This window comes from Hydra viridissima, unplaced genomic scaffold (assembly GCF_058129835.1).
Source record: "Hydra viridissima isolate aposymbiotic clone 2 unplaced genomic scaffold, HvirCarnegie_v1 scaffold_5, whole genome shotgun sequence".
NCBI lineage: Eukaryota > Metazoa > Cnidaria > Hydrozoa > Anthoathecata > Hydridae > Hydra > Hydra viridissima.
The window spans coordinates 307696-333155 of NW_028324304.1; the positions used below are offsets into that span (position 1 = coordinate 307696).

General features: G+C 39.3%; 14 protein-coding genes and 4 pseudogenes across 14 annotated transcripts; 7 read left to right on the top strand and 11 right to left on the bottom strand.

The window, feature by feature from the left end:
- Positions 1–332: 332 nt before the first annotated feature.
- On the bottom strand, positions 333–722 carry LOC149887469 (histone H2A, orphon). The gene has a single exon (XM_090086633.1). The coding sequence runs from the start codon at positions 720–722 to the stop codon at positions 333–335; it is 390 nt and encodes a 129-aa protein (XP_089942759.1).
- Positions 723–1016: 294 nt separating this feature from the next.
- LOC149887470 (late histone H2B.L4 pseudogene) lies at positions 1017–1421 on the top strand (annotated as a pseudogene).
- A 733-nt stretch (positions 1422–2154) lies between these two features.
- LOC149887471 (histone H4) lies at positions 2155–2466 on the bottom strand. The gene has a single exon (XM_090088311.1). It carries the CDS (start codon positions 2464–2466, stop codon positions 2155–2157), a length of 312 nt encoding a protein of 103 aa, XP_089944437.1.
- Positions 2467–3005: 539 nt separating this feature from the next.
- Positions 3006–3416, top strand: LOC149887472 (histone H3). Its single transcript, XM_090087623.1, has one exon. It carries the CDS (start codon positions 3006–3008, stop codon positions 3414–3416), a length of 411 nt encoding a protein of 136 aa, XP_089943749.1.
- A 211-nt stretch (positions 3417–3627) lies between these two features.
- On the bottom strand, positions 3628–4203 carry LOC149887473 (histone H1.0-A-like). Its single transcript, XM_090087624.1, has one exon. The coding sequence runs from the start codon at positions 4201–4203 to the stop codon at positions 3628–3630; it is 576 nt and encodes a 191-aa protein (XP_089943750.1).
- Positions 4204–7746: 3543 nt separating this feature from the next.
- On the bottom strand, positions 7747–8136 carry LOC149887474 (histone H2A, orphon). The gene has a single exon (XM_090086632.1). The coding sequence runs from the start codon at positions 8134–8136 to the stop codon at positions 7747–7749; it is 390 nt and encodes a 129-aa protein (XP_089942758.1).
- A 294-nt stretch (positions 8137–8430) lies between these two features.
- Positions 8431–8835, top strand: LOC149887475 (late histone H2B.L4 pseudogene; annotated as a pseudogene).
- Positions 8836–9568: 733 nt separating this feature from the next.
- LOC149887476 (histone H4) lies at positions 9569–9880 on the bottom strand. The gene has a single exon (XM_090088310.1). The coding sequence runs from the start codon at positions 9878–9880 to the stop codon at positions 9569–9571; it is 312 nt and encodes a 103-aa protein (XP_089944436.1).
- Positions 9881–10419: 539 nt separating this feature from the next.
- LOC149887477 (histone H3) lies at positions 10420–10830 on the top strand. Its single transcript, XM_090087626.1, has one exon. It carries the CDS (start codon positions 10420–10422, stop codon positions 10828–10830), a length of 411 nt encoding a protein of 136 aa, XP_089943752.1.
- Positions 10831–11041: 211 nt separating this feature from the next.
- LOC149887478 (histone H1.0-A-like) lies at positions 11042–11617 on the bottom strand. The gene has a single exon (XM_090087627.1). The coding sequence runs from the start codon at positions 11615–11617 to the stop codon at positions 11042–11044; it is 576 nt and encodes a 191-aa protein (XP_089943753.1).
- A 3801-nt stretch (positions 11618–15418) lies between these two features.
- LOC149887479 (histone H2A, orphon) lies at positions 15419–15808 on the bottom strand. The gene has a single exon (XM_090086630.1). The coding sequence runs from the start codon at positions 15806–15808 to the stop codon at positions 15419–15421; it is 390 nt and encodes a 129-aa protein (XP_089942756.1).
- Positions 15809–16102: 294 nt separating this feature from the next.
- Positions 16103–16507, top strand: LOC149887480 (late histone H2B.L4 pseudogene; annotated as a pseudogene).
- Positions 16508–17240: 733 nt separating this feature from the next.
- LOC149887481 (histone H4) lies at positions 17241–17552 on the bottom strand. The gene has a single exon (XM_090088309.1). The coding sequence runs from the start codon at positions 17550–17552 to the stop codon at positions 17241–17243; it is 312 nt and encodes a 103-aa protein (XP_089944435.1).
- A 539-nt stretch (positions 17553–18091) lies between these two features.
- LOC149887482 (histone H3) lies at positions 18092–18579 on the top strand. The gene has a single exon (XM_090087586.1). The coding sequence runs from the start codon at positions 18092–18094 to the stop codon at positions 18500–18502; it is 411 nt and encodes a 136-aa protein (XP_089943712.1). The 3' UTR covers positions 18503–18579.
- Positions 18580–18713: 134 nt separating this feature from the next.
- LOC149887483 (histone H1.0-A-like) lies at positions 18714–19327 on the bottom strand. Its single transcript, XM_090087587.1, has one exon. It carries the CDS (start codon positions 19287–19289, stop codon positions 18714–18716), a length of 576 nt encoding a protein of 191 aa, XP_089943713.1. The 5' UTR covers positions 19290–19327.
- A 3711-nt stretch (positions 19328–23038) lies between these two features.
- LOC149887484 (histone H2A, orphon) lies at positions 23039–23428 on the bottom strand. Its single transcript, XM_090086629.1, has one exon. It carries the CDS (start codon positions 23426–23428, stop codon positions 23039–23041), a length of 390 nt encoding a protein of 129 aa, XP_089942755.1.
- Positions 23429–23722: 294 nt separating this feature from the next.
- Positions 23723–24127, top strand: LOC149887485 (late histone H2B.L4 pseudogene; annotated as a pseudogene).
- A 733-nt stretch (positions 24128–24860) lies between these two features.
- Positions 24861–25172, bottom strand: LOC149887486 (histone H4). The gene has a single exon (XM_090088307.1). The coding sequence runs from the start codon at positions 25170–25172 to the stop codon at positions 24861–24863; it is 312 nt and encodes a 103-aa protein (XP_089944433.1).
- Between the last annotated feature and the right edge of the window lie 288 nt (positions 25173–25460).

Sequence of the window (25460 nt, forward strand, 5' to 3'; positions counted from 1 at the left end):
GCACGTGACCTGTGAGGTAACCGAACTGTTTTTTCTCCCTCAGGTTATAACTTAAAACGTTTCAAAGATGGCGTGTAAACCCCACCATGTATTTTTTTGTAACGGGATGCGTGTGCTCTTTTTATCCCCTAACAGCTTTAAAAAGAGATTTTGAACCCCCCTCCCCTCCCTTCCTTACACACACACACACACACACACACACACACACACACACACACACACACACTTCTTTATATTCTCCTTAGTGTGTTTAAGCTCATGCCGTCATGTTTTTAACAGATGTGTGGCTATGAAAATAGCCTTTATTTTTTATCTTGTGTTCAGAGTACCGTTTATTTGGCTGCTGGTTTTGGAACCTTTTCGTTCTTCTTGGGAAGCAAAACGGCTTGTATGTTTGGCAGCACACCGCCACTGGCTATAGTAACACCTGACAACAACTTGTTCAACTCTTCGTCATTGCGAACAGCTAACTGTAAGTGTCGAGGAATGATTCTAGCTTTCTTATTGTCACGAGCAGCGTTACCGGCCAACTCCAAAATTTCGGCGGAGAGATACTCCAAAACAGCAGCTAAATAGACAGGTGCGCCTGAACCGATGCGATTGGCGTAGTGTCCTTTGCGCAAAAATCGGTGAACACGACCGACTGGAAACTGAAGTCCGGCTCTGAACGATCGAGTCTTTGCCTTGGCTTTAGCTTTTCCTCCTTTTCCACGTCCTGACATTTTAATTTCTTACACTGAGAAACAACGAGAGACAACCTAGAGATATTTGTGCGCGCTTTGAAATCAACTTACAAAATTCCTTTTTCTTATCAAAAACATTTGGTCTCGAACTGCACTTTTTTTAACGAATAGAAAAACTCCGTCAAACAATGCGCAAATTAGTTAATCTTTGAAGAACCAATGAGCTTGCGAGAAACAGAAATGTTCTCGAATTGGAGACCACAACTGCGCTTTATATAGGAAGTGATTCGGTTGCTTGTAATTTCAAATTTCAATTCTCTAAAACTCGTCGACATGTCTGACGCTCCAAAGGCCGGAGGAAAACAAGCGCCCAAGGTGGCCAAAAAGGGGGAAAAACGCGCTGGTAAGAAAGGCGGCAAGATCGCTGGTACTGGAGACAAAAAGCGCAAGAGAAAGAGGCGAGAATCCTACGCCATTTACATTTACAACGTCTTGAAGCAAGTTCACCCTGATGTTGGTGTTTCTTCCAAAGCGATGAGCATCATGAATTCTTTCGTCAACGACATTTTTGAAAGAATCGCTTCAGAAGCTTCACGACTAGCCCTCCAAAACAAGAAATCAACCATCTCTTCGCGTGAAATTCAAACAGCTGTGCGCCTCTTACTTCCCGGTGAGTTGGCCAAACACGCAGTGAGCGAAGGCACCAAGGCTGTTACTAAGTACACCAGCAGTAAATAGATGGAGCGCTATCTAAACGGCTATTTTCATAGCCACACATCTTGTAAAAGCATTGTACGCATTAGAACGCCTTAAATTGTAGTAGAGAGAAAGTACTTAAAATGCAATAGCTAGGCAGCCATTGTTTGCTCGTTTTAAATTGCGACACCGCGTCTAAAGAGCGAGCGCTTTTCTAGACTTGCTTTTTTTGATGTTTAAACGTATAGCTTTTGCATCCACTTTGGATACAAAAAGTTATTACAGTAGGTAAACGCGTGAGAAAATCTTTCAACAACTACTTGAGCGCCACCTTTTTGCTTTTGATCAAAACCTTAGCCCTTATGACCCACCCATCGTTATTATTTGCTGCTACTACCACACTTTTGCTCCTTTTTTCTTTTTTCTTTTTTTTTTCAAATGTATTGCGCGCATCTTTAGGAAATCAGACTTAAAGCAGCGCTTTAGATAAAAATCACCTTTCTAGCCCGATGATGGTGAGCAAAACACTTTATGTGTCAAGCGTCTACTCTAAACACTCAGTTAAACTATGCCTCGCTAAAAAACATTACTTAGAAATCAATTCAATTGCTTTTCATTTCGATTGAAACAAACTGAAACTGGTAAACTAAACCGTTTTTACACACCCCCTCTGCTTATCGCGGTGCAGCGTTCAAGTTCTAGATTGCCTATTAACGTTTAAAACAGATGTGTGGCTATAAAAATAGCCGTTTTTGATTGCTGAGGTGTTCCCCTTTTAACCACCAAAGCCGTACAATGTGCGACCTTGTCTTTTTAATGCGTAGACAACGTCCATAGCGGTGACTGTCTTTCTCTTGGCATGCTCTGTGTATGTTACAGCGTCGCGAATAACGTTTTCCAAAAAGACTTTTAGAACGCCTCGAGTCTCCTCGTAGATAAGTCCAGAGATACGCTTAACACCACCGCGACGAGCTAGACGACGTATGGCGGGCTTTGTGATTCCTTGGATGTTATCACGTAAAATCTTGCGATGACGCTTTGCGCCTCCTTTTCCAAGTCCTTTTCCTCCTTTACCGCGACCAGACATGATTAAAATTGTTTGAAGTTCAATTACTGTCTTTTTGCGTTTCTTTTTGTTTTTATTATGCGCTGGAAGCGCGACTTTTACCCTACATAGATGGAAACATCTTCGTCAAACAACCAATCGCAACGGTCCTTCGTCAAAAAGCCATCTGAACCAAAAAAACAAAAAAAAAAAAAACCAAAACAAACTGCCTTGTTTTTAACGCGCGTTTTCGCATTTAACGCTTTTATCCGTTCGCAAACAGAGCAGAAAAGTTTCTTTTCGGAATTCCACTACGTCGACCTGTCTTTGAAGTGTTTAAAAAAGCAGAAATTGTAGAGGCGAGACAAACGCGCTCTCTTTTCCCGTAGCCAAAAAACACGCCTACGTGGCCTTAATGCCTTATTTTGCATTTGTACTTGAACCAATCAAAGAGCACTTTCTTAGCACCAATCAGAATGCAGCTTTAAGTCGCGGCAAAGTCTAAAAATGTCAACAAAACGCGTTAAATTGAAAAACTTCAAAAGTTCAACTTAAACTGATAAGTGTAAGCGTAACTTACAATGGCCCGCACAAAACAAACAGCTAGAAAATCTACCGGCGGTAAAGCACCGAGAAAGCAGCTGGCAACAAAAGCAGCAAGAAAGAGTGCCCCGGCTACCGGCGGAGTAAAGAAACCCCACAGATACCGACCCGGTACCGTAGCTTTGAGAGAGATCCGAAGATACCAAAAATCGACAGAGCTCCTAATCAGAAAACTACCCTTCCAGCGATTGGTTCGCGAAATAGCTCAAGATTTCAAGACTGACTTGCGTTTCCAAAGCACCGCCGTCATGGCCTTACAAGAAGCTTCAGAAGCCTACTTAGTGGGTCTCTTCGAAGATACCAACTTGTGCGCCATCCATGCAAAGCGTGTCACTATTATGCCAAAAGACATTCAGTTGGCGAGAAGAATCAGAGGAGAGCGAGCTTAAAAAATGGTGCTTCTAAACAAAACGGCTATTTTCATAGCCACAAATCTGTTAAAAACGTTGTCGGCTTAGTGCCTTAAAACAAAACAAAACAAAAAAAAAAAACAACAAACAAACAAACACAAAGTAAACAAGTTCTACGCCTGGAACTTTGTTTTTAGAAAGATGTGTGGCTATGAAAATAGCCGTTTGACAAAAAGCGGGGTAGGTTAGGTTATTTCTTTTCCACTTTTGCGATGGTTTTCTTGGCTGCAGCTTTCTTCTTAGGTGTCGCTTTCACTTTCTTTACTGCGGGCTTTTTAGCAACCGGTTTCTGGGCGCTCTTTTTTGCGGGAGTCACTTTTTTCTTAGGAGTAGCTTTTTTCACTTTCTCTTTTTGTGCGACTTTTTTCACTGACGCAGCTTTCTTTTTTGGCGTGCTCTTCTTTTCAGCAGGCTTCTTTACTTCTTTGGCTTCTTTTTTGTGCTTCTTGGCGACTGCAGCAGGCTTCTTTAACGGTTTGGGCTTAGCTGCAATTCTAAAAGAACCCGACGCGCCAGTTCCTTTCACTTGTACGAGCTCGCCAGCAACCACCATGCGCTTTAAATTAATCTTGACTTGCGAATCGACGTTTTCACCCACCTTGTTGTTGGCCTTGACGTGCTTGGCGATAGCTTGTCTTGACGACCCTTTGCGTTCTTTAAGCGAATTAATAGCATCGACAATCATCGCCTTGTAGGGAGCATGATCAGCAGGCTTTTTAGGCGCAGACTTCTTTGTGGCCTTTTTCGGAGATGCAGCTTCAGTCATTTTTTTTTTGTCGTGTTTCAGAGAAACGTTGCGTTCGTTTTTATAAAACTTCTAGATGTTTAGATGTTTTTATTTTTCAAGCGGAGTTTTATGCGGACTGTCGAGGAGACTTTTTTTTTTTTTTTTTTGCTCCACCGTCAGACTGCAAAGTGTGTTTTCGTGTTGACAGGCAAACCTCCACAGCTCGCGTCTCTCGCTCTCTTAAAGCTTCATTAGTTTTGAAATCTTCTAAAGAATAGTGACGCTTTGTAAATTGCGGCGTTTCGGTGCCACAGCATGTTAGAAGCGAAAGGTATCGCATCAAAACATCGAAAAAATAGTCTTTAAAAGCAATCGAGTGCGCGCATGGCCAAATAACATCAGCGCTACTTACTCTGGACAAAGCAGCTTAATTTCATCAAGAAACTGAACCATATGGCTTCCCAAAAAAGCTTATGCCAATCTCTTCTAAGCATTTGGTACCATACAAACTCAATAGAGGCGAAGGGCACAAACACGCGCGATTGCTGGAATATTTAATGCGTTAGCAACGCGTACTAACGACGATTTTTAGTTCAGACCAATTCTTTTTCTAAACACAGAGACACAACAAAGAACATTCCATGAAAAAGGAACACTATGTTGTGCTTATTCGTGTTCGTTAACAAAAACGATCGAAGGCTAAAACTGCGATAACGCAGTCAACATATATAAAGTCGCGGACACTAGAAAAAAAGGAAAAACTTAGCAACCTGAAAGTTCTGGACATCGTAAAAAAAAAAAATAAATAAAAAATAAAATTCATTATGGAAGGTAACGGTAAAAAAACGTTTGAGGAGATAAGAGAATGAGTGACGAATGCACAATACGGGGTCCATTCGGTTCTTCGTCTTCATAGTCATCGTTCGAGCGAAGCTTGGTGTTTTCTTTACAATTGTGCAGTCTTGGGAAGGCATGCAACTTTTGTTCAAGTTCATAAAGGCAAAACTGAATTAGAATATGGCGATTTTAAAAGATGCTCTACATTTCCGTTTGCTTTTCAAAGTGCAAATTTCGCTTTTGATTTCATGCGCTCATAACTGGCATTTCAAAAATGACACTTTAACACTCGTGAAAAGTGAATTTGGCGGCTTTTGCATGATGCAAAGTTATTAAAATCGCGCGAGGCATCAGTTATAAGGTGTTCACAACCGAAGTTATTGCAGATCAATTCCATCTCTCGTTTTTTCATTTTCAGAAAAGTTCATTTTTCTCCGCTTTATAACATCATAACCATTAGGCTTAGCTGCTTTAGCCTTAGCGAGGTCCTTGACATTAGAAAAGCACCAGTTGGAATTTTATTTTTGCTAAAAATAAAGGCTAACAAATGCAACAGAAATATCTATCTTGCAAGGAACTCGTTCATAATTGAAAAACAAATACAAAGTAAGCTACTTAGTTAGTTAGTTAGTTAGTTAGTTAGTTAGTTAGTTAGTTAGTTAGTTAGTTAGTTAGTTAGTTAGTTAGTTAGTTAGTTAGTTAGTTAGTTAGTTAGTTAGTTAGTTAGTTAGTTAGTTAGTTAGTTAGTCAGTTAGTTAGTTAGTCAGTTAGTTAGTTAGTTAGTTAGTTAGTCTCTCAGTGAGTTAGTTGGTTAGTTAGTTAGTTAGTTAGTTATTTAGTTAGTTAGTTAGTTAGTTAGTTAGTTAGTTAGTTAGTTAGTTAGTTAGTTAGTTAGTTAGTTAGTTAGTTAGTTAGTTAGTTAGTTAGTTAGTTAGTTAGTTAGTTAGTTAGTTAGTTAGTTAGTTGGTTAGTTAGTTAGTTAGTTAGTTAGTCAGTTAGTTAGTTAGTTAGTTAGTTAGTCTCTCAGTGAGTTAGTTGGTTAGTTAGTTAGTTAGTTAGTTATTTAGTTAGTTAGTTAGTTAGTTAGTTAGTTAGTTAGTTAGTTAGTTAGTTAGTTAGTTAGTTAGTTAGTTAGTTAGTTAGTTAGTTAGTTAGTTAGTTAGTTAGTTAGTTAGTTAGTTAGTTAGTTAGTTGGTTAGTTAGTTAGTTAGTTAGTCAATCAGTTAGTTAGTTAGTTAGTTAGTCAGTCAGTTAGTTAGTTAGTCAGTCAGTCAGTTAGTTGGTTAGTCAGTCAGTTAGTTAGTCATTCAGTTAGTTAGTTTGTATCTTAGTTAGTTTGTTAGGTACTAAGTTAGGCAGATACGTGAAAAATGACGATAGATGACGATAAATGAGGACAATAATTAAAATGTAGCTACTTTGTAAAATCTTATTACTTTAACTAAAGTTTTAGTACTTTGTTAAAATAGCATGAGAACTAACGCTACCCCACAAGCTTTTTAAAGTTCTTTTTTAAGGTTTCAGCAACCCATCCGACGTTGCGAGAAACACCTGATAGTTACTGTGAAAAAAGGTATTGGCCAACTTCTCGACTGTCGCGTTTTATTCTTTCCGGGGTTTTAGGGACGGGTCATTTAGAAAACAAAATGTAAAAGAACTAGAGCGTCGTAACTTTGTTATATGTTGAGTTTTGTGCCCGTCGCAAGTTTGACGTGTTTTAATTGAAGGAATGTTTAGTTCTAGCTTTACGTTTTTTTCCTTTAATGTAAAATAAAGGGTTGTCTGCGCATGCTGTGATTTTTGTTTCGACTTTGTCAAGTGTTATGACTTTGATCATTTGCTTTATTTCGAAGTGTCTCAAGAGTGTGTCAGCTTGGAGTATGTATGAGTTTTCGACAGCGGACGTCTTTGTCTTTACCCCTCTTGTTTGTTAGACATGACGTGCAATGACCCGTTCACTTCTTTTCGTTGACGTTTTTTTTCGCATTTCAAAAAACTACTGACCAAGAGAACGTGCGCAGAAGAAAAATGACAAGGTAAAACCAACAACAAAAAACCATGCAATTAAGGATTACACACAGACAAACACGCAAGTGTAAAAAACGGAAATTTTTTTTTTTTTTTTTTTTTTTCGTGCTGCCGCTTTTTTGTTTGTTTTTTTTTGTTTTGTTTTGTTTTTGTTGCTGCTGCTGATGCTAATGCCGTCACTGCTGCTTAACCTCGCTCTTTGTTTTTTTCTCCGCTAAATATACTTTTTTGCTGAAATCCTAAGGGAGCTAAATTCTTACGGAGGCGCTTAAATCTTCTTTGTTATTTTCCTACAGCCTATAGATGGTCGCCAATCTGGGCACGTGCGTGTTCACTTTTTATTCAAGTTACGTTGGATCCTTTCAAAACTTGGAATCTTGAACATGCACGTGACCTGTGAGGTAACCGAACTGTTTTTTCTCCCTCAGGTTATAACTTAAAACGTTTCAAAGATGGCGTGTAAACCCCACCATGTATTTTTTTGTAACGGGATGCGTGTGCTCTTTTTATCCCCTAACAGCTTTAAAAAGAGATTTTGAACCCCCCTCCCCTCCCTTCCTTACACACACACACACACACACACACACACACACACACACACACACACACACTTCTTTATATTCTCCTTAGTGTGTTTAAGCTCATGCCGTCATGTTTTTAACAGATGTGTGGCTATGAAAATAGCCTTTATTTTTTATCTTGTGTTCAGAGTACCGTTTATTTGGCTGCTGGTTTTGGAACCTTTTCGTTCTTCTTGGGAAGCAAAACGGCTTGTATGTTTGGCAGCACACCGCCACTGGCTATAGTAACACCTGACAACAACTTGTTCAACTCTTCGTCATTGCGAACAGCTAACTGTAAGTGTCGAGGAATGATTCTAGCTTTCTTATTGTCACGAGCAGCGTTACCGGCCAACTCCAAAATTTCGGCGGAGAGATACTCCAAAACAGCAGCTAAATAGACAGGTGCGCCTGAACCGATGCGATTGGCGTAGTGTCCTTTGCGCAAAAATCGGTGAACACGACCGACTGGAAACTGAAGTCCGGCTCTGAACGATCGAGTCTTTGCCTTGGCTTTAGCTTTTCCTCCTTTTCCACGTCCTGACATTTTAATTTCTTACACTGAGAAACAACGAGAGACAACCTAGAGATATTTGTGCGCGCTTTGAAATCAACTTACAAAATTCCTTTTTCTTATCAAAAACATTTGGTCTCGAACTGCACTTTTTTTAACGAATAGAAAAACTCCGTCAAACAATGCGCAAATTAGTTAATCTTTGAAGAACCAATGAGCTTGCGAGAAACAGAAATGTTCTCGAATTGGAGACCACAACTGCGCTTTATATAGGAAGTGATTCGGTTGCTTGTAATTTCAAATTTCAATTCTCTAAAACTCGTCGACATGTCTGACGCTCCAAAGGCCGGAGGAAAACAAGCGCCCAAGGTGGCCAAAAAGGGGGAAAAACGCGCTGGTAAGAAAGGCGGCAAGATCGCTGGTACTGGAGACAAAAAGCGCAAGAGAAAGAGGCGAGAATCCTACGCCATTTACATTTACAACGTCTTGAAGCAAGTTCACCCTGATGTTGGTGTTTCTTCCAAAGCGATGAGCATCATGAATTCTTTCGTCAACGACATTTTTGAAAGAATCGCTTCAGAAGCTTCACGACTAGCCCTCCAAAACAAGAAATCAACCATCTCTTCGCGTGAAATTCAAACAGCTGTGCGCCTCTTACTTCCCGGTGAGTTGGCCAAACACGCAGTGAGCGAAGGCACCAAGGCTGTTACTAAGTACACCAGCAGTAAATAGATGGAGCGCTATCTAAACGGCTATTTTCATAGCCACACATCTTGTAAAAGCATTGTACGCATTAGAACGCCTTAAATTGTAGTAGAGAGAAAGTACTTAAAATGCAATAGCTAGGCAGCCATTGTTTGCTCGTTTTAAATTGCGACACCGCGTCTAAAGAGCGAGCGCTTTTCTAGACTTGCTTTTTTTGATGTTTAAACGTATAGCTTTTGCATCCACTTTGGATACAAAAAGTTATTACAGTAGGTAAACGCGTGAGAAAATCTTTCAACAACTACTTGAGCGCCACCTTTTTGCTTTTGATCAAAACCTTAGCCCTTATGACCCACCCATCGTTATTATTTGCTGCTACTACCACACTTTTGCTCCTTTTTTCTTTTTTCTTTTTTTTTTCAAATGTATTGCGCGCATCTTTAGGAAATCAGACTTAAAGCAGCGCTTTAGATAAAAATCACCTTTCTAGCCCGATGATGGTGAGCAAAACACTTTATGTGTCAAGCGTCTACTCTAAACACTCAGTTAAACTATGCCTCGCTAAAAAACATTACTTAGAAATCAATTCAATTGCTTTTCATTTCGATTGAAACAAACTGAAACTGGTAAACTAAACCGTTTTTACACACCCCCTCTGCTTATCGCGGTGCAGCGTTCAAGTTCTAGATTGCCTATTAACGTTTAAAACAGATGTGTGGCTATAAAAATAGCCGTTTTTGATTGCTGAGGTGTTCCCCTTTTAACCACCAAAGCCGTACAATGTGCGACCTTGTCTTTTTAATGCGTAGACAACGTCCATAGCGGTGACTGTCTTTCTCTTGGCATGCTCTGTGTATGTTACAGCGTCGCGAATAACGTTTTCCAAAAAGACTTTTAGAACGCCTCGAGTCTCCTCGTAGATAAGTCCAGAGATACGCTTAACACCACCGCGACGAGCTAGACGACGTATGGCGGGCTTTGTGATTCCTTGGATGTTATCACGTAAAATCTTGCGATGACGCTTTGCGCCTCCTTTTCCAAGTCCTTTTCCTCCTTTACCGCGACCAGACATGATTAAAATTGTTTGAAGTTCAATTACTGTCTTTTTGCGTTTCTTTTTGTTTTTATTATGCGCTGGAAGCGCGACTTTTACCCTACATAGATGGAAACATCTTCGTCAAACAACCAATCGCAACGGTCCTTCGTCAAAAAGCCATCTGAACCAAAAAAACAAAAAAAAAAAAAACCAAAACAAACTGCCTTGTTTTTAACGCGCGTTTTCGCATTTAACGCTTTTATCCGTTCGCAAACAGAGCAGAAAAGTTTCTTTTCGGAATTCCACTACGTCGACCTGTCTTTGAAGTGTTTAAAAAAGCAGAAATTGTAGAGGCGAGACAAACGCGCTCTCTTTTCCCGTAGCCAAAAAACACGCCTACGTGGCCTTAATGCCTTATTTTGCATTTGTACTTGAACCAATCAAAGAGCACTTTCTTAGCACCAATCAGAATGCAGCTTTAAGTCGCGGCAAAGTCTAAAAATGTCAACAAAACGCGTTAAATTGAAAAACTTCAAAAGTTCAACTTAAACTGATAAGTGTAAGCGTAACTTACAATGGCCCGCACAAAACAAACAGCTAGAAAATCTACCGGCGGTAAAGCACCGAGAAAGCAGCTGGCAACAAAAGCAGCAAGAAAGAGTGCCCCGGCTACCGGCGGAGTAAAGAAACCCCACAGATACCGACCCGGTACCGTAGCTTTGAGAGAGATCCGAAGATACCAAAAATCGACAGAGCTCCTAATCAGAAAACTACCCTTCCAGCGATTGGTTCGCGAAATAGCTCAAGATTTCAAGACTGACTTGCGTTTCCAAAGCACCGCCGTCATGGCCTTACAAGAAGCTTCAGAAGCCTACTTAGTGGGTCTCTTCGAAGATACCAACTTGTGCGCCATCCATGCAAAGCGTGTCACTATTATGCCAAAAGACATTCAGTTGGCGAGAAGAATCAGAGGAGAGCGAGCTTAAAAAATGGTGCTTCTAAACAAAACGGCTATTTTCATAGCCACAAATCTGTTAAAAACGTTGTCGGCTTAGTGCCTTAAAACAAAACAAAACAAAAAAAAAAAACAACAAACAAACAAACACAAAGTAAACAAGTTCTACGCCTGGAACTTTGTTTTTAGAAAGATGTGTGGCTATGAAAATAGCCGTTTGACAAAAAGCGGGGTAGGTTAGGTTATTTCTTTTCCACTTTTGCGATGGTTTTCTTGGCTGCAGCTTTCTTCTTAGGTGTCGCTTTCACTTTCTTTACTGCGGGCTTTTTAGCAACCGGTTTCTGGGCGCTCTTTTTTGCGGGAGTCACTTTTTTCTTAGGAGTAGCTTTTTTCACTTTCTCTTTTTGTGCGACTTTTTTCACTGACGCAGCTTTCTTTTTTGGCGTGCTCTTCTTTTCAGCAGGCTTCTTTACTTCTTTGGCTTCTTTTTTGTGCTTCTTGGCGACTGCAGCAGGCTTCTTTAACGGTTTGGGCTTAGCTGCAATTCTAAAAGAACCCGACGCGCCAGTTCCTTTCACTTGTACGAGCTCGCCAGCAACCACCATGCGCTTTAAATTAATCTTGACTTGCGAATCGACGTTTTCACCCACCTTGTTGTTGGCCTTGACGTGCTTGGCGATAGCTTGTCTTGACGACCCTTTGCGTTCTTTAAGCGAATTAATAGCATCGACAATCATCGCCTTGTAGGGAGCATGATCAGCAGGCTTTTTAGGCGCAGACTTCTTTGTGGCCTTTTTCGGAGATGCAGCTTCAGTCATTTTTTTTTTGTCGTGTTTCAGAGAAACGTTGCGTTCGTTTTTATAAAACTTCTAGATGTTTAGATGTTTTTATTTTTCAAGCGGAGTTTTATGCGGACTGTCGAGGAGACTTTTTTTTTTTTTTTTTTGCTCCACCGTCAGACTGCAAAGTGTGTTTTCGTGTTGACAGGCAAACCTCCACAGCTCGCGTCTCTCGCTCTCTTAAAGCTTCATTAGTTTTGAAATCTTCTAAAGAATAGTGACGCTTTGTAAATTGCGGCGTTTCGGTGCCACAGCATGTTAGAAGCGAAAGGTATCGCATCAAAACATCGAAAAAATAGTCTTTAAAAGCAATCGAGTGCGCGCATGGCCAAATAACATCAGCGCTACTTACTCTGGACAAAGCAGCTTAATTTCATCAAGAAACTGAACCATATGGCTTCCCAAAAAAGCTTATGCCAATCTCTTCTAAGCATTTGGTACCATACAAACTCAATAGAGGCGAAGGGCACAAACACGCGCGATTGCTGGAATATTTAATGCGTTAGCAACGCGTACTAACGACGATTTTTAGTTCAGACCAATTCTTTTTCTAAACACAGAGACACAACAAAGAACATTCCATGAAAAAGGAACACTATGTTGTGCTTATTCGTGTTCGTTAACAAAAACGATCGAAGGCTAAAACTGCGATAACGCAGTCAACATATATAAAGTCGCGGACACTAGAAAAAAAGGAAAAACTTAGCAACCTGAAAGTTCTGGACATCGTAAAAAAAAAAAATAAATAAAAAATAAAATTCATTATGGAAGGTAACGGTAAAAAAACGTTTGAGGAGATAAGAGAATGAGTGACGAATGCACAATACGGGGTCCATTCGGTTCTTCGTCTTCATAGTCATCGTTCGAGCGAAGCTTGGTGTTTTCTTTACAATTGTGCAGTCTTGGGAAGGCATGCAACTTTTGTTCAAGTTCATAAAGGCAAAACTGAATTAGAATATGGCGATTTTAAAAGATGCTCTACATTTCCGTTTGCTTTTCAAAGTGCAAATTTCGCTTTTGATTTCATGCGCTCATAACTGGCATTTCAAAAATGACACTTTAACACTCGTGAAAAGTGAATTTGGCGGCTTTTGCATGATGCAAAGTTATTAAAATCGCGCGAGGCATCAGTTATAAGGTGTTCACAACCGAAGTTATTGCAGATCAATTCCATCTCTCGTTTTTTCATTTTCAGAAAAGTTCATTTTTCTCCGCTTTATAACATCATAACCATTAGGCTTAGCTGCTTTAGCCTTAGCGAGGTCCTTGACATTAGAAAAGCACCAGTTGGAATTTTATTTTTGCTAAAAATAAAGGCTAACAAATGCAACAGAAATATCTATCTTGCAAGGAACTCGTTCATAATTGAAAAACAAATACAAAGTAAGCTACTTAGTTAGTTAGTTAGTTAGTTAGTTAGTTAGTTAGTTAGTTAGTTAGTTAGTTAGTTAGTTAGTTAGTTAGTTAGTTAGTTAGTTAGTTAGTTAGTTAGTTAGTTAGTTAGTTAGTTAGTTAGTTAGTTAGTTAGTCAGTTAGTTAGTTAGTCAGTTAGTTAGTTAGTTAGTTAGTCAATCAGTTAGTTAGTTAGTTAGTTAGTCAGTCAGTTAGTTAGTTAGTCAGTCAGTCAGTTAGTTGGTTAGTCAGTCAGTTAGTTAGTTAGTCAGTTAGTTAGTTAGTTAGTTAGTTAGTCTCTCAGTGAGTTAGTTGGTTAGTTAGTTAGTTAGTTAGTTATTTAGTTAGTTAGTTAGTTAGTTAGTTAGTTAGTTAGTTAGTTAGTTAGTTAGTTAGTTAGTTAGTTAGTTAGTTAGTTAGTTAGTTAGTTAGTTAGTTAGTTAGTTAGTTAGTTAGTTAGTTAGTTAGTTAGTTAGTTAGTCAGTTAGTTAGTTAGTCAGTTAGTTAGTTAGTTAGTTAGTCAATCAGTTAGTTAGTTAGTTAGTTAGTTAGTTAGTTAGTTAGTTAGTTAGTTAGTTAGTTAGTTAGTCAGTTAGTTAGTTAGTCAGTTAGTTAGTTAGTTAGTTAGTCAATCAGTTAGTTAGTTAGTTAGTTAGTCAGTCAGTTAGTTAGTTAGTCAGTCAGTCAGTTAGTTGGTTAGTCAGTCAGTTAGTTAGTTAGTCAGTTAGTTAGTTAGTTAGTTAGTTAGTCAGTTAGTTAGTTAGTTAGTTAGTTAGTTAGTTAGTTAGTTAGTTAGTTAGTTAGTTAGTTAGTTAGTTAGTTGGTTAGTTAGTTAGTTAGTTAGTCAATCAGTTAGTTAGTTAGTTAGTTAGTCAGTCAGTTAGTTAGTTAGTCAGTCAGTCAGTTAGTTGGTTAGTCAGTCAGTTAGTTAGTCATTCAGTTAGTTAGTTTGTATCTTAGTTAGTTTGTTAGGTACTAAGTTAGGCAGATACGTGAAAAATGACGATAGATGACGATAAATGAGGACAATAATTAAAATGTAGCTACTTTGTAAAATCTTATTACTTTAACTAAAGTTTTAGTACTTTGTTAAAATAGCATGAGAACTAACGCTACCCCACAAGCTTTTTAAAGTTCTTTTTTAAGGTTTCAGCAACCCATCCGACGTTGCGAGAAACACCTGATAGTTACTGTGAAAAAAGGTATTGGCCAACTTCTCGACTGTCGCGTTTTATTCTTTCCGGGGTTTTAGGGACGGGTCATTTAGAAAACAAAATGTAAAAGAACTAGAGCGTCGTAACTTTGTTATATGTTGAGTTTTGTGCCCGTCGCAAGTTTGACGTGTTTTAATTGAAGGAATGTTTAGTTCTAGCTTTACGTTTTTTTCCTTTAATGTAAAATAAAGGGTTGTCTGCGCATGCTGTGATTTTTGTTTCGACTTTGTCAAGTGTTATGACTTTGATCATTTGCTTTATTTCGAAGTGTCTCAAGAGTGTGTCAGCTTGGAGTATGTATGAGTTTTCGACAGCGGACGTCTTTGTCTTTACCCCTCTTGTTTGTTAGACATGACGTGCAATGACCCGTTCACTTCTTTTCGTTGACGTTTTTTTTCGCATTTCAAAAAACTACTGACCAAGAGAACGTGCGCAGAAGAAAAATGACAAGGTAAAACCAACAACAAAAAACCATGCAATTAAGGATTACACACAGACAAACACGCAAGTGTAAAAAACGGAAATTTTTTTTTTTTTTTTTTTTTTTCGTGCTGCCGCTTTTTTGTTTGTTTTTTTTTGTTTTGTTTTGTTTTTGTTGCTGCTGCTGATGCTAATGCCGTCACTGCTGCTTAACCTCGCTCTTTGTTTTTTTCTCCGCTAAATATACTTTTTTGCTGAAATCCTAAGGGAGCTAAATTCTTACGGAGGCGCTTAAATCTTCTTTGTTATTTTCCTACAGCCTATAGATGGTCGCCAATCTGGGCACGTGCGTGTTCACTTTTTATTCAAGTTACGTTGGATCCTTTCAAAACTTGGAATCTTGAACATGCACGTGACCTGTGAGGTAACCGAACTGTTTTTTCTCCCTCAGGTTATAACTTAAAACGTTTCAAAGATGGCGTGTAAACCCCACCATGTATTTTTTTGTAACGGGATGCGTGTGCTCTTTTTATCCCCTAACAGCTTTAAAAAGAGATTTTGAACCCCCCTCCCCTCCCTTCCTTACACACACACACACACACACACACACACACACACACACACACACACACACACACACACACACACTTCTTTATATTCTCCTTAGTGTGTTTAAGCTCATGCCGTCATGTTTTTAACAGATGTGTGGCTATGAAAATAGCCTTTATTTTTTATCTTGTGTTCAGAGTACCGTTTATTTGGCTGCTGGTTTTGGAACCTTTTCGTTCTTCTTGGGAAGCAAAACGGCTTGTATGTTTGGCAGCACACCGCCACTGGCTATAGTAACACCTGACAACAACTTGTTCAACTCTTCGTCATTGCGAACAGCTAACTGTAAGTGTCGAGGAATGATTCTAGCTTTCTTATTGTCACGAGCAGCGTTACCGGCCAACTCCAAAATTTCGGCGGAGAGATACTCCAAAACAGCAGCTAAATAGACAGGTGCGCCTGAACCGATGCGATTGGCGTAGTGTCCTTTGCGCAAAAATCGGTGAACACGACCGACTGGAAACTGAAGTCCGGCTCTGAACGATCGAGTCTTTGCCTTGGCTTTAGCTTTTCCTCCTTTTCCACGTCCTGACATTTTAATTTCTTACACTGAGAAACAACGAGAGACAACCTAGAGATATTTGTGCGCGCTTTGAAATCAACTTACAAAATTCCTTTTTCTTATCAAAAACATTTGGTCTCGAACTGCACTTTTTTTAACGAATAGAAAAACTCCGTCAAACAATGCGCAAATTAGTTAATCTTTGAAGAACCAATGAGCTTGCGAGAAACAGAAATGTTCTCGAATTGGAGACCACAACTGCGCTTTATATAGGAAGTGATTCGGTTGCTTGTAATTTCAAATTTCAATTCTCTAAAACTCGTCGACATGTCTGACGCTCCAAAGGCCGGAGGAAAACAAGCGCCCAAGGTGGCCAAAAAGGGGGAAAAACGCGCTGGTAAGAAAGGCGGCAAGATCGCTGGTACTGGAGACAAAAAGCGCAAGAGAAAGAGGCGAGAATCCTACGCCATTTACATTTACAACGTCTTGAAGCAAGTTCACCCTGATGTTGGTGTTTCTTCCAAAGCGATGAGCATCATGAATTCTTTCGTCAACGACATTTTTGAAAGAATCGCTTCAGAAGCTTCACGACTAGCCCTCCAAAACAAGAAATCAACCATCTCTTCGCGTGAAATTCAAACAGCTGTGCGCCTCTTACTTCCCGGTGAGTTGGCCAAACACGCAGTGAGCGAAGGCACCAAGGCTGTTACTAAGTACACCAGCAGTAAATAGATGGAGCGCTATCTAAACGGCTATTTTCATAGCCACACATCTTGTAAAAGCATTGTACGCATTAGAACGCCTTAAATTGTAGTAGAGAGAAAGTACTTAAAATGCAATAGCTAGGCAGCCATTGTTTGCTCGTTTTAAATTGCGACACCGCGTCTAAAGAGCGAGCGCTTTTCTAGACTTGCTTTTTTTGATGTTTAAACGTATAGCTTTTGCATCCACTTTGGATACAAAAAGTTATTACAGTAGGTAAACGCGTGAGAAAATCTTTCAACAACTACTTGAGCGCCACCTTTTTGCTTTTGATCAAAACCTTAGCCCTTATGACCCACCCATCGTTATTATTTGCTGCTACTACCACACTTTTGCTCCTTTTTTCTTTTTTCTTTTTTTTTTCAAATGTATTGCGCGCATCTTTAGGAAATCAGACTTAAAGCAGCGCTTTAGATAAAAATCACCTTTCTAGCCCGATGATGGTGAGCAAAACACTTTATGTGTCAAGCGTCTACTCTAAACACTCAGTTAAACTATGCCTCGCTAAAAAACATTACTTAGAAATCAATTCAATTGCTTTTCATTTCGATTGAAACAAACTGAAACTGGTAAACTAAACCGTTTTTACACACCCCCTCTGCTTATCGCGGTGCAGCGTTCAAGTTCTAGATTGCCTATTAACGTTTAAAACAGATGTGTGGCTATAAAAATAGCCGTTTTTGATTGCTGAGGTGTTCCCCTTTTAACCACCAAAGCCGTACAATGTGCGACCTTGTCTTTTTAATGCGTAGACAACGTCCATAGCGGTGACTGTCTTTCTCTTGGCATGCTCTGTGTATGTTACAGCGTCGCGAATAACGTTTTCCAAAAAGACTTTTAGAACGCCTCGAGTCTCCTCGTAGATAAGTCCAGAGATACGCTTAACACCACCGCGACGAGCTAGACGACGTATGGCGGGCTTTGTGATTCCTTGGATGTTATCACGTAAAATCTTGCGATGACGCTTTGCGCCTCCTTTTCCAAGTCCTTTTCCTCCTTTACCGCGACCAGACATGATTAAAATTGTTTGAAGTTCAATTACTGTCTTTTTGCGTTTCTTTTTGTTTTTATTATGCGCTGGAAGCGCGACTTTTACCCTACATAGATGGAAACATCTTCGTCAAACAACCAATCGCAACGGTCCTTCGTCAAAAAGCCATCTGAACCAAAAAAACAAAAAAAAAAAAAACCAAAACAAACTGCCTTGTTTTTAACGCGCGTTTTCGCATTTAACGCTTTTATCCGTTCGCAAACAGAGCAGAAAAGTTTCTTTTCGGAATTCCACTACGTCGACCTGTCTTTGAAGTGTTTAAAAAAGCAGAAATTGTAGAGGCGAGACAAACGCGCTCTCTTTTCCCGTAGCCAAAAAACACGCCTACGTGGCCTTAATGCCTTATTTTGCATTTGTACTTGAACCAATCAAAGAGCACTTTCTTAGCACCAATCAGAATGCAGCTTTAAGTCGCGGCAAAGTCTAAAAATGTCAACAAAACGCGTTAAATTGAAAAACTTCAAAAGTTCAACTTAAACTGATAAGTGTAAGCGTAACTTACAATGGCCCGCACAAAACAAACAGCTAGAAAATCTACCGGCGGTAAAGCACCGAGAAAGCAGCTGGCAACAAAAGCAGCAAGAAAGAGTGCCCCGGCTACCGGCGGAGTAAAGAAACCCCACAGATACCGACCCGGTACCGTAGCTTTGAGAGAGATCCGAAGATACCAAAAATCGACAGAGCTCCTAATCAGAAAACTACCCTTCCAGCGATTGGTTCGCGAAATAGCTCAAGATTTCAAGACTGACTTGCGTTTCCAAAGCACCGCCGTCATGGCCTTACAAGAAGCTTCAGAAGCCTACTTAGTGGGTCTCTTCGAAGATACCAACTTGTGCGCCATCCATGCAAAGCGTGTCACTATTATGCCAAAAGACATTCAGTTGGCGAGAAGAATCAGAGGAGAGCGAGCTTAAAAAATGGTGCTTCTAAACAAAACGGCTATTTTCATAGCCACAAATCTGTTAAAAGCGTTGTCGGCTTAGTGCCTTAAAACAAAACAAAACAAAAAAAAAAAACAACAAACAAACAAACACAAAGTAAACAAGTTCTACGCCTGGAACTTTGTTTTTAGAAAGATGTGTGGCTATGAAAATAGCCGTTTGACAAAAAGCGGGGTAGGTTAGGTTATTTCTTTTCCACTTTTGCGATGGTTTTCTTGGCTGCAGCTTTCTTCTTAGGTGTCGCTTTCACTTTCTTTACTGCGGGCTTTTTAGCAACCGGTTTCTGGGCGCTCTTTTTTGCGGGAGTCACTTTTTTCTTAGGAGTAGCTTTTTTCACTTTCTCTTTTTGTGCGACTTTTTTCACTGACGCAGCTTTCTTTTTTGGCGTGCTCTTCTTTTCAGCAGGCTTCTTTACTTCTTTGGCTTCTTTTTTGTGCTTCTTGGCGACTGCAGCAGGCTTCTTTAACGGTTTGGGCTTAGCTGCAATTCTAAAAGAACCCGACGCGCCAGTTCCTTTCACTTGTACGAGCTCGCCAGCAACCACCATGCGCTTTAAATTAATCTTGACTTGCGAATCGACGTTTTCACCCACCTTGTTGTTGGCCTTGACGTGCTTGGCGATAGCTTGTCTTGACGACCCTTTGCGTTCTTTAAGCGAATTAATAGCATCGACAATCATCGCCTTGTAGGGAGCATGATCAGCAGGCTTTTTAGGCGCAGACTTCTTTGTGGCCTTTTTCGGAGATGCAGCTTCAGTCATTTTTTTTTTGTCGTGTTTCAGAGAAACGTTGCGTTCGTTTTTATAAAACTTCTAGATGTTTAGATGTTTTTATTTTTCAAGCGGAGTTTTATGCGGACTGTCGAGGAGACTTTTTTTTTTTTTTTTTTGCTCCACCGTCAGACTGCAAAGTGTGTTTTCGTGTTGACAGGCAAACCTCCACAGCTCGCGTCTCTCGCTCTCTTAAAGCTTCATTAGTTTTGAAATCTTCTAAAGAATAGTGACGCTTTGTAAATTGCGGCGTTTCGGTGCCACAGCATGTTAGAAGCGAAAGGTATCGCATCAAAACATCGAAAAAATAGTCTTTAAAAGCAATCGAGTGCGCGCATGGCCAAATAACATCAGCGCTACTTACTCTGGACAAAGCAGCTTAATTTCATCAAGAAACTGAACCATATGGCTTCCCAAAAAAGCTTATGCCAATCTCTTCTAAGCATTTGGTACCATACAAACTCAATAGAGGCGAAGGGCACAAACACGCGCGATTGCTGGAATATTTAATGCGTTAGCAACGCGTACTAACGACGATTTTTAGTTCAGACCAATTCTTTTTCTAAACACAGAGACACAACAAAGAACATTCCATGAAAAAGGAACACTATGTTGTGCTTATTCGTGTTCGTTAACAAAAACGATCGAAGGCTAAAACTGCGATAACGCAGTCAACATATATAAAGTCGCGGACACTAGAAAAAAAGGAAAAACTTAGCAACCTGAAAGTTCTGGACATCGTAAAAAAAAAAAATAAATAAAAAATAAAATTCATTATGGAAGGTAACGGTAAAAAAACGTTTGAGGAGATAAGAGAATGAGTGACGAATGCACAATACGGGGTCCATTCGGTTCTTCGTCTTCATAGTCATCGTTCGAGCGAAGCTTGGTGTTTTCTTTACAATTGTGCAGTCTTGGGAAGGCATGCAACTTTTGTTCAAGTTCATAAAGGCAAAACTGAATTAGAATATGGCGATTTTAAAAGATGCTCTACATTTCCGTTTGCTTTTCAAAGTGCAAATTTCGCTTTTGATTTCATGCGCTCATAACTGGCATTTCAAAAATGACACTTTAACACTCGTGAAAAGTGAATTTGGCGGCTTTTGCATGATGCAAAGTTATTAAAATCGCGCGAGGCATCAGTTATAAGGTGTTCACAACCGAAGTTATTGCAGATCAATTCCATCTCTCGTTTTTTCATTTTCAGAAAAGTTCATTTTTCTCCGCTTTATAACATCATAACCATTAGGCTTAGCTGCTTTAGCCTTAGCGAGGTCCTTGACATTAGAAAAGCACCAGTTGGAATTTTATTTTTGCTAAAAATAAAGGCTAACAAATGCAACAGAAATATCTATCTTGCAAGGAACTCGTTCATAATTGAAAAACAAATACAAAGTAAGCTACTTAGTTAGTTAGTTAGTTAGTTAGTTAGTTAGTTAGTTAGTTAGTTAGTTAGTTAGTTAGTTAGTTAGTTAGTTAGTTAGTTAGTTAGTTAGTTAGTTAGTTAGTTAGTTAGTTAGTTAGTTAGTTAGTTAGTCAGTTAGTTAGTTAGTCAGTTAGTTAGTTAGTTAGTTAGTCAATCAGTTAGTTAGTTAGTTAGTTAGTCAGTCAGTTAGTTAGTTAGTCAGTCAGTCAGTTAGTTGGTTAGTCAGTCAGTTAGTTAGTTAGTCAGTTAGTTAGTTAGTTAGTTAGTTAGTCTCTCAGTGAGTTAGTTGGTTAGTTAGTTAGTTAGTTAGTTATTTAGTTAGTTAGTTAGTTAGTTAGTTAGTTAGTTAGTTAGTTAGTTAGTTAGTTAGTTAGTTAGTTAGTTAGTTAGTTAGTTAGTTAGTTAGTTAGTTAGTTAGTTAGTTAGTTAGTTAGTTAGTTAGTTAGTTAGTCAGTTAGTTAGTTAGTCAGTTAGTTAGTTAGTTAGTCAATCAGTTAGTTAGTTAGTTAGTTAGTTAGTTAGTTAGTTAGTTAGTTAGTTAGTTAGTTAGTTAGTTAGTTAGTTAGTCAGTTAGTTAGTTAGTCAGTTAGTTAGTTAGTTAGTTAGTTAGTCTCTCAGTGAGTTAGTTGGTTAGTTAGTTAGTTAGTTAGTTATTTAGTTAGTTAGTTAGTTAGTTAGTTAGTTAGTTAGTTAGTTAGTTAGTTAGTTAGTTAGTTAGTTAGTTAGTTAGTTAGTTAGTTAGTTAGTTAGTTAGTTGGTTAGTTAGTTAGTTAGTTAGTCAATCAGTTAGTTAGTTAGTTAGTTAGTCAGTCAGTTAGTTAGTTAGTCAGTCAGTCAGTTAGTTGGTTAGTCAGTCAGTTAGTTAGTCATTCAGTTAGTTAGTTTGTATCTTAGTTAGTTTGTTAGGTACTAAGTTAGGCAGATACGTGAAAAATGACGATAGATGACGATAAATGAGGACAATAATTAAAATGTAGCTACTTTGTAAAATCTTATTACTTTAACTAAAGTTTTAGTACTTTGTTAAAATAGCATGAGAACTAACGCTACCCCACAAGCTTTTTAAAGTTCTTTTTTAAGGTTTCAGCAACCCATCCGACGTTGCGAGAAACACCTGATAGTTACTGTGAAAAAAGGTATTGGCCAACTTCTCGACTGTCGCGTTTTATTCTTTCCGGGGTTTTAGGGACGGGTCATTTAGAAAACAAAATGTAAAAGAACTAGAGCGTCGTAACTTTGTTATATGTTGAGTTTTGTGCCCGTCGCAAGTTTGACGTGTTTTAATTGAAGGAATGTTTAGTTCTAGCTTTACGTTTTTTTCCTTTAATGTAAAATAAAGGGTTGTCTGCGCATGCTGTGATTTTTGTTTCGACTTTGTCAAGTGTTATGACTTTGATCATTTGCTTTATTTCGAAGTGTCTCAAGAGTGTGTCAGCTTGGAGTATGTATGAGTTTTCGACAGCGGACGTCTTTGTCTTTACCCCTCTTGTTTGTTAGACATGACGTGCAATGACCCGTTCACTTCTTTTCGTTGACGTTTTTTTTCGCATTTCAAAAAACTACTGACCAAGAGAACGTGCGCAGAAGAAAAATGACAAGGTAAAACCAACAACAAAAAACCATGCAATTAAGGATTACACACAGACAAACACGCAAGTGTAAAAAACGGAAATTTTTTTTTTTTTTTTTTTTTTTCGTGCTGCCGCTTTTTTGTTTGTTTTTTTTTGTTTTGTTTTGTTTTTGTTGCTGCTGCTGATGCTAATGCCGTCACTGCTGCTTAACCTCGCTCTTTGTTTTTTTCTCCGCTAAATATACTTTTTTGCTGAAATCCTAAGGGAGCTAAATTCTTACGGAGGCGCTTAAATCTTCTTTGTTATTTTCCTACAGCCTATAGATGGTCGCCAATCTGGGCACGTGCGTGTTCACTTTTTATTCAAGTTACGTTGGATCCTTTCAAAACTTGGAATCTTGAACATGCACGTGACCTGTGAGGTAACCGAACTGTTTTTTCTCCCTCAGGTTATAACTTAAAACGTTTCAAAGATGGCGTGTAAACCCCACCATGTATTTTTTTGTAACGGGATGCGTGTGCTCTTTTTATCCCCTAACAGCTTTAAAAAGAGATTTTGAACCCCCCTCCCCTCCCTTCCTTACACACACACACACACACACACACACACACACACACACACACACACACACACACACTTCTTTATATTCTCCTTAGTGTGTTTAAGCTCATGCCGTCATGTTTTTAACAGATGTGTGGCTATGAAAATAGCCTTTATTTTTTATCTTGTGTTCAGAGTACCGTTTATTTGGCTGCTGGTTTTGGAACCTTTTCGTTCTTCTTGGGAAGCAAAACGGCTTGTATGTTTGGCAGCACACCGCCACTGGCTATAGTAACACCTGACAACAACTTGTTCAACTCTTCGTCATTGCGAACAGCTAACTGTAAGTGTCGAGGAATGATTCTAGCTTTCTTATTGTCACGAGCAGCGTTACCGGCCAACTCCAAAATTTCGGCGGAGAGATACTCCAAAACAGCAGCTAAATAGACAGGTGCGCCTGAACCGATGCGATTGGCGTAGTGTCCTTTGCGCAAAAATCGGTGAACACGACCGACTGGAAACTGAAGTCCGGCTCTGAACGATCGAGTCTTTGCCTTGGCTTTAGCTTTTCCTCCTTTTCCACGTCCTGACATTTTAATTTCTTACACTGAGAAACAACGAGAGACAACCTAGAGATATTTGTGCGCGCTTTGAAATCAACTTACAAAATTCCTTTTTCTTATCAAAAACATTTGGTCTCGAACTGCACTTTTTTTAACGAATAGAAAAACTCCGTCAAACAATGCGCAAATTAGTTAATCTTTGAAGAACCAATGAGCTTGCGAGAAACAGAAATGTTCTCGAATTGGAGACCACAACTGCGCTTTATATAGGAAGTGATTCGGTTGCTTGTAATTTCAAATTTCAATTCTCTAAAACTCGTCGACATGTCTGACGCTCCAAAGGCCGGAGGAAAACAAGCGCCCAAGGTGGCCAAAAAGGGGGAAAAACGCGCTGGTAAGAAAGGCGGCAAGATCGCTGGTACTGGAGACAAAAAGCGCAAGAGAAAGAGGCGAGAATCCTACGCCATTTACATTTACAACGTCTTGAAGCAAGTTCACCCTGATGTTGGTGTTTCTTCCAAAGCGATGAGCATCATGAATTCTTTCGTCAACGACATTTTTGAAAGAATCGCTTCAGAAGCTTCACGACTAGCCCTCCAAAACAAGAAATCAACCATCTCTTCGCGTGAAATTCAAACAGCTGTGCGCCTCTTACTTCCCGGTGAGTTGGCCAAACACGCAGTGAGCGAAGGCACCAAGGCTGTTACTAAGTACACCAGCAGTAAATAGATGGAGCGCTATCTAAACGGCTATTTTCATAGCCACACATCTTGTAAAAGCATTGTACGCATTAGAACGCCTTAAATTGTAGTAGAGAGAAAGTACTTAAAATGCAATAGCTAGGCAGCCATTGTTTGCTCGTTTTAAATTGCGACACCGCGTCTAAAGAGCGAGCGCTTTTCTAGACTTGCTTTTTTTGATGTTTAAACGTATAGCTTTTGCATCCACTTTGGATACAAAAAGTTATTACAGTAGGTAAACGCGTGAGAAAATCTTTCAACAACTACTTGAGCGCCACCTTTTTGCTTTTGATCAAAACCTTAGCCCTTATGACCCACCCATCGTTATTATTTGCTGCTACTACCACACTTTTGCTCCTTTTTTCTTTTTTCTTTTTTTTTTCAAATGTATTGCGCGCATCTTTAGGAAATCAGACTTAAAGCAGCGCTTTAGATAAAAATCACCTTTCTAGCCCGATGATGGTGAGCAAAACACTTTATGTGTCAAGCGTCTACTCTAAACACTCAGTTAAACTATGCCTCGCTAAAAAACATTACTTAGAAATCAATTCAATTGCTTTTCATTTCGATTGAAACAAACTGAAACTGGTAAACTAAACCGTTTTTACACACCCCCTCTGCTTATCGCGGTGCAGCGTTCAAGTTCTAGATTGCCTATTAACGTTTAAAACAGATGTGTGGCTATAAAAATAGCCGTTTTTGATTGCTGAGGTGTTCCCCTTTTAACCACCAAAGCCGTACAATGTGCGACCTTGTCTTTTTAATGCGTAGACAACGTCCATAGCGGTGACTGTCTTTCTCTTGGCATGCTCTGTGTATGTTACAGCGTCGCGAATAACGTTTTCCAAAAAGACTTTTAGAACGCCTCGAGTCTCCTCGTAGATAAGTCCAGAGATACGCTTAACACCACCGCGACGAGCTAGACGACGTATGGCGGGCTTTGTGATTCCTTGGATGTTATCACGTAAAATCTTGCGATGACGCTTTGCGCCTCCTTTTCCAAGTCCTTTTCCTCCTTTACCGCGACCAGACATGATTAAAATTGTTTGAAGTTCAATTACTGTCTTTTTGCGTTTCTTTTTGTTTTTATTATGCGCTGGAAGCGCGACTTTTACCCTACATAGATGGAAACATCTTCGTCAAACAACCAATCGCAACGGTCCTTCGTCAAAAAGCCATCTGAACCAAAAAAACAAAAAAAAAAAAAACCAAAACAAACTGCCTTGTTTTTAACGCGCGTTTTCGCATTTAACGCTTTTATCCGTTCGCAAACAGAGCAGAAAAGTTTCTTTTCGGAATTCCACTACGTCGACCTGTCTTTG

Bases quoted from the DNA above. Each gene is read 5' to 3' on its own strand.
- LOC149887472 (XM_090087623.1), top strand. From the start codon at position 3,006: ATGGCCCGCACAAAACAAACAGCTAGAAAATCTACCGGCGGTAAAGCA.
- LOC149887469 (XM_090086633.1), bottom strand. From the start codon at position 722: ATGTCAGGACGTGGAAAAGGAGGAAAAGCTAAAGCCAAGGCAAAGACT.
- LOC149887471 (XM_090088311.1), bottom strand. From the start codon at position 2,466: ATGTCTGGTCGCGGTAAAGGAGGAAAAGGACTTGGAAAAGGAGGCGCA.
- LOC149887481 (XM_090088309.1), bottom strand. From the start codon at position 17,552: ATGTCTGGTCGCGGTAAAGGAGGAAAAGGACTTGGAAAAGGAGGCGCA.
- LOC149887484 (XM_090086629.1), bottom strand. From the start codon at position 23,428: ATGTCAGGACGTGGAAAAGGAGGAAAAGCTAAAGCCAAGGCAAAGACT.
- LOC149887473 (XM_090087624.1), bottom strand. From the start codon at position 4,203: ATGACTGAAGCTGCATCTCCGAAAAAGGCCACAAAGAAGTCTGCGCCT.
- LOC149887482 (XM_090087586.1), top strand. From the start codon at position 18,092: ATGGCCCGCACAAAACAAACAGCTAGAAAATCTACCGGCGGTAAAGCA.
- LOC149887486 (XM_090088307.1), bottom strand. From the start codon at position 25,172: ATGTCTGGTCGCGGTAAAGGAGGAAAAGGACTTGGAAAAGGAGGCGCA.
- LOC149887476 (XM_090088310.1), bottom strand. From the start codon at position 9,880: ATGTCTGGTCGCGGTAAAGGAGGAAAAGGACTTGGAAAAGGAGGCGCA.
- LOC149887479 (XM_090086630.1), bottom strand. From the start codon at position 15,808: ATGTCAGGACGTGGAAAAGGAGGAAAAGCTAAAGCCAAGGCAAAGACT.
- LOC149887483 (XM_090087587.1), bottom strand. From the start codon at position 19,289: ATGACTGAAGCTGCATCTCCGAAAAAGGCCACAAAGAAGTCTGCGCCT.
- LOC149887474 (XM_090086632.1), bottom strand. From the start codon at position 8,136: ATGTCAGGACGTGGAAAAGGAGGAAAAGCTAAAGCCAAGGCAAAGACT.
- LOC149887477 (XM_090087626.1), top strand. From the start codon at position 10,420: ATGGCCCGCACAAAACAAACAGCTAGAAAATCTACCGGCGGTAAAGCA.
- LOC149887478 (XM_090087627.1), bottom strand. From the start codon at position 11,617: ATGACTGAAGCTGCATCTCCGAAAAAGGCCACAAAGAAGTCTGCGCCT.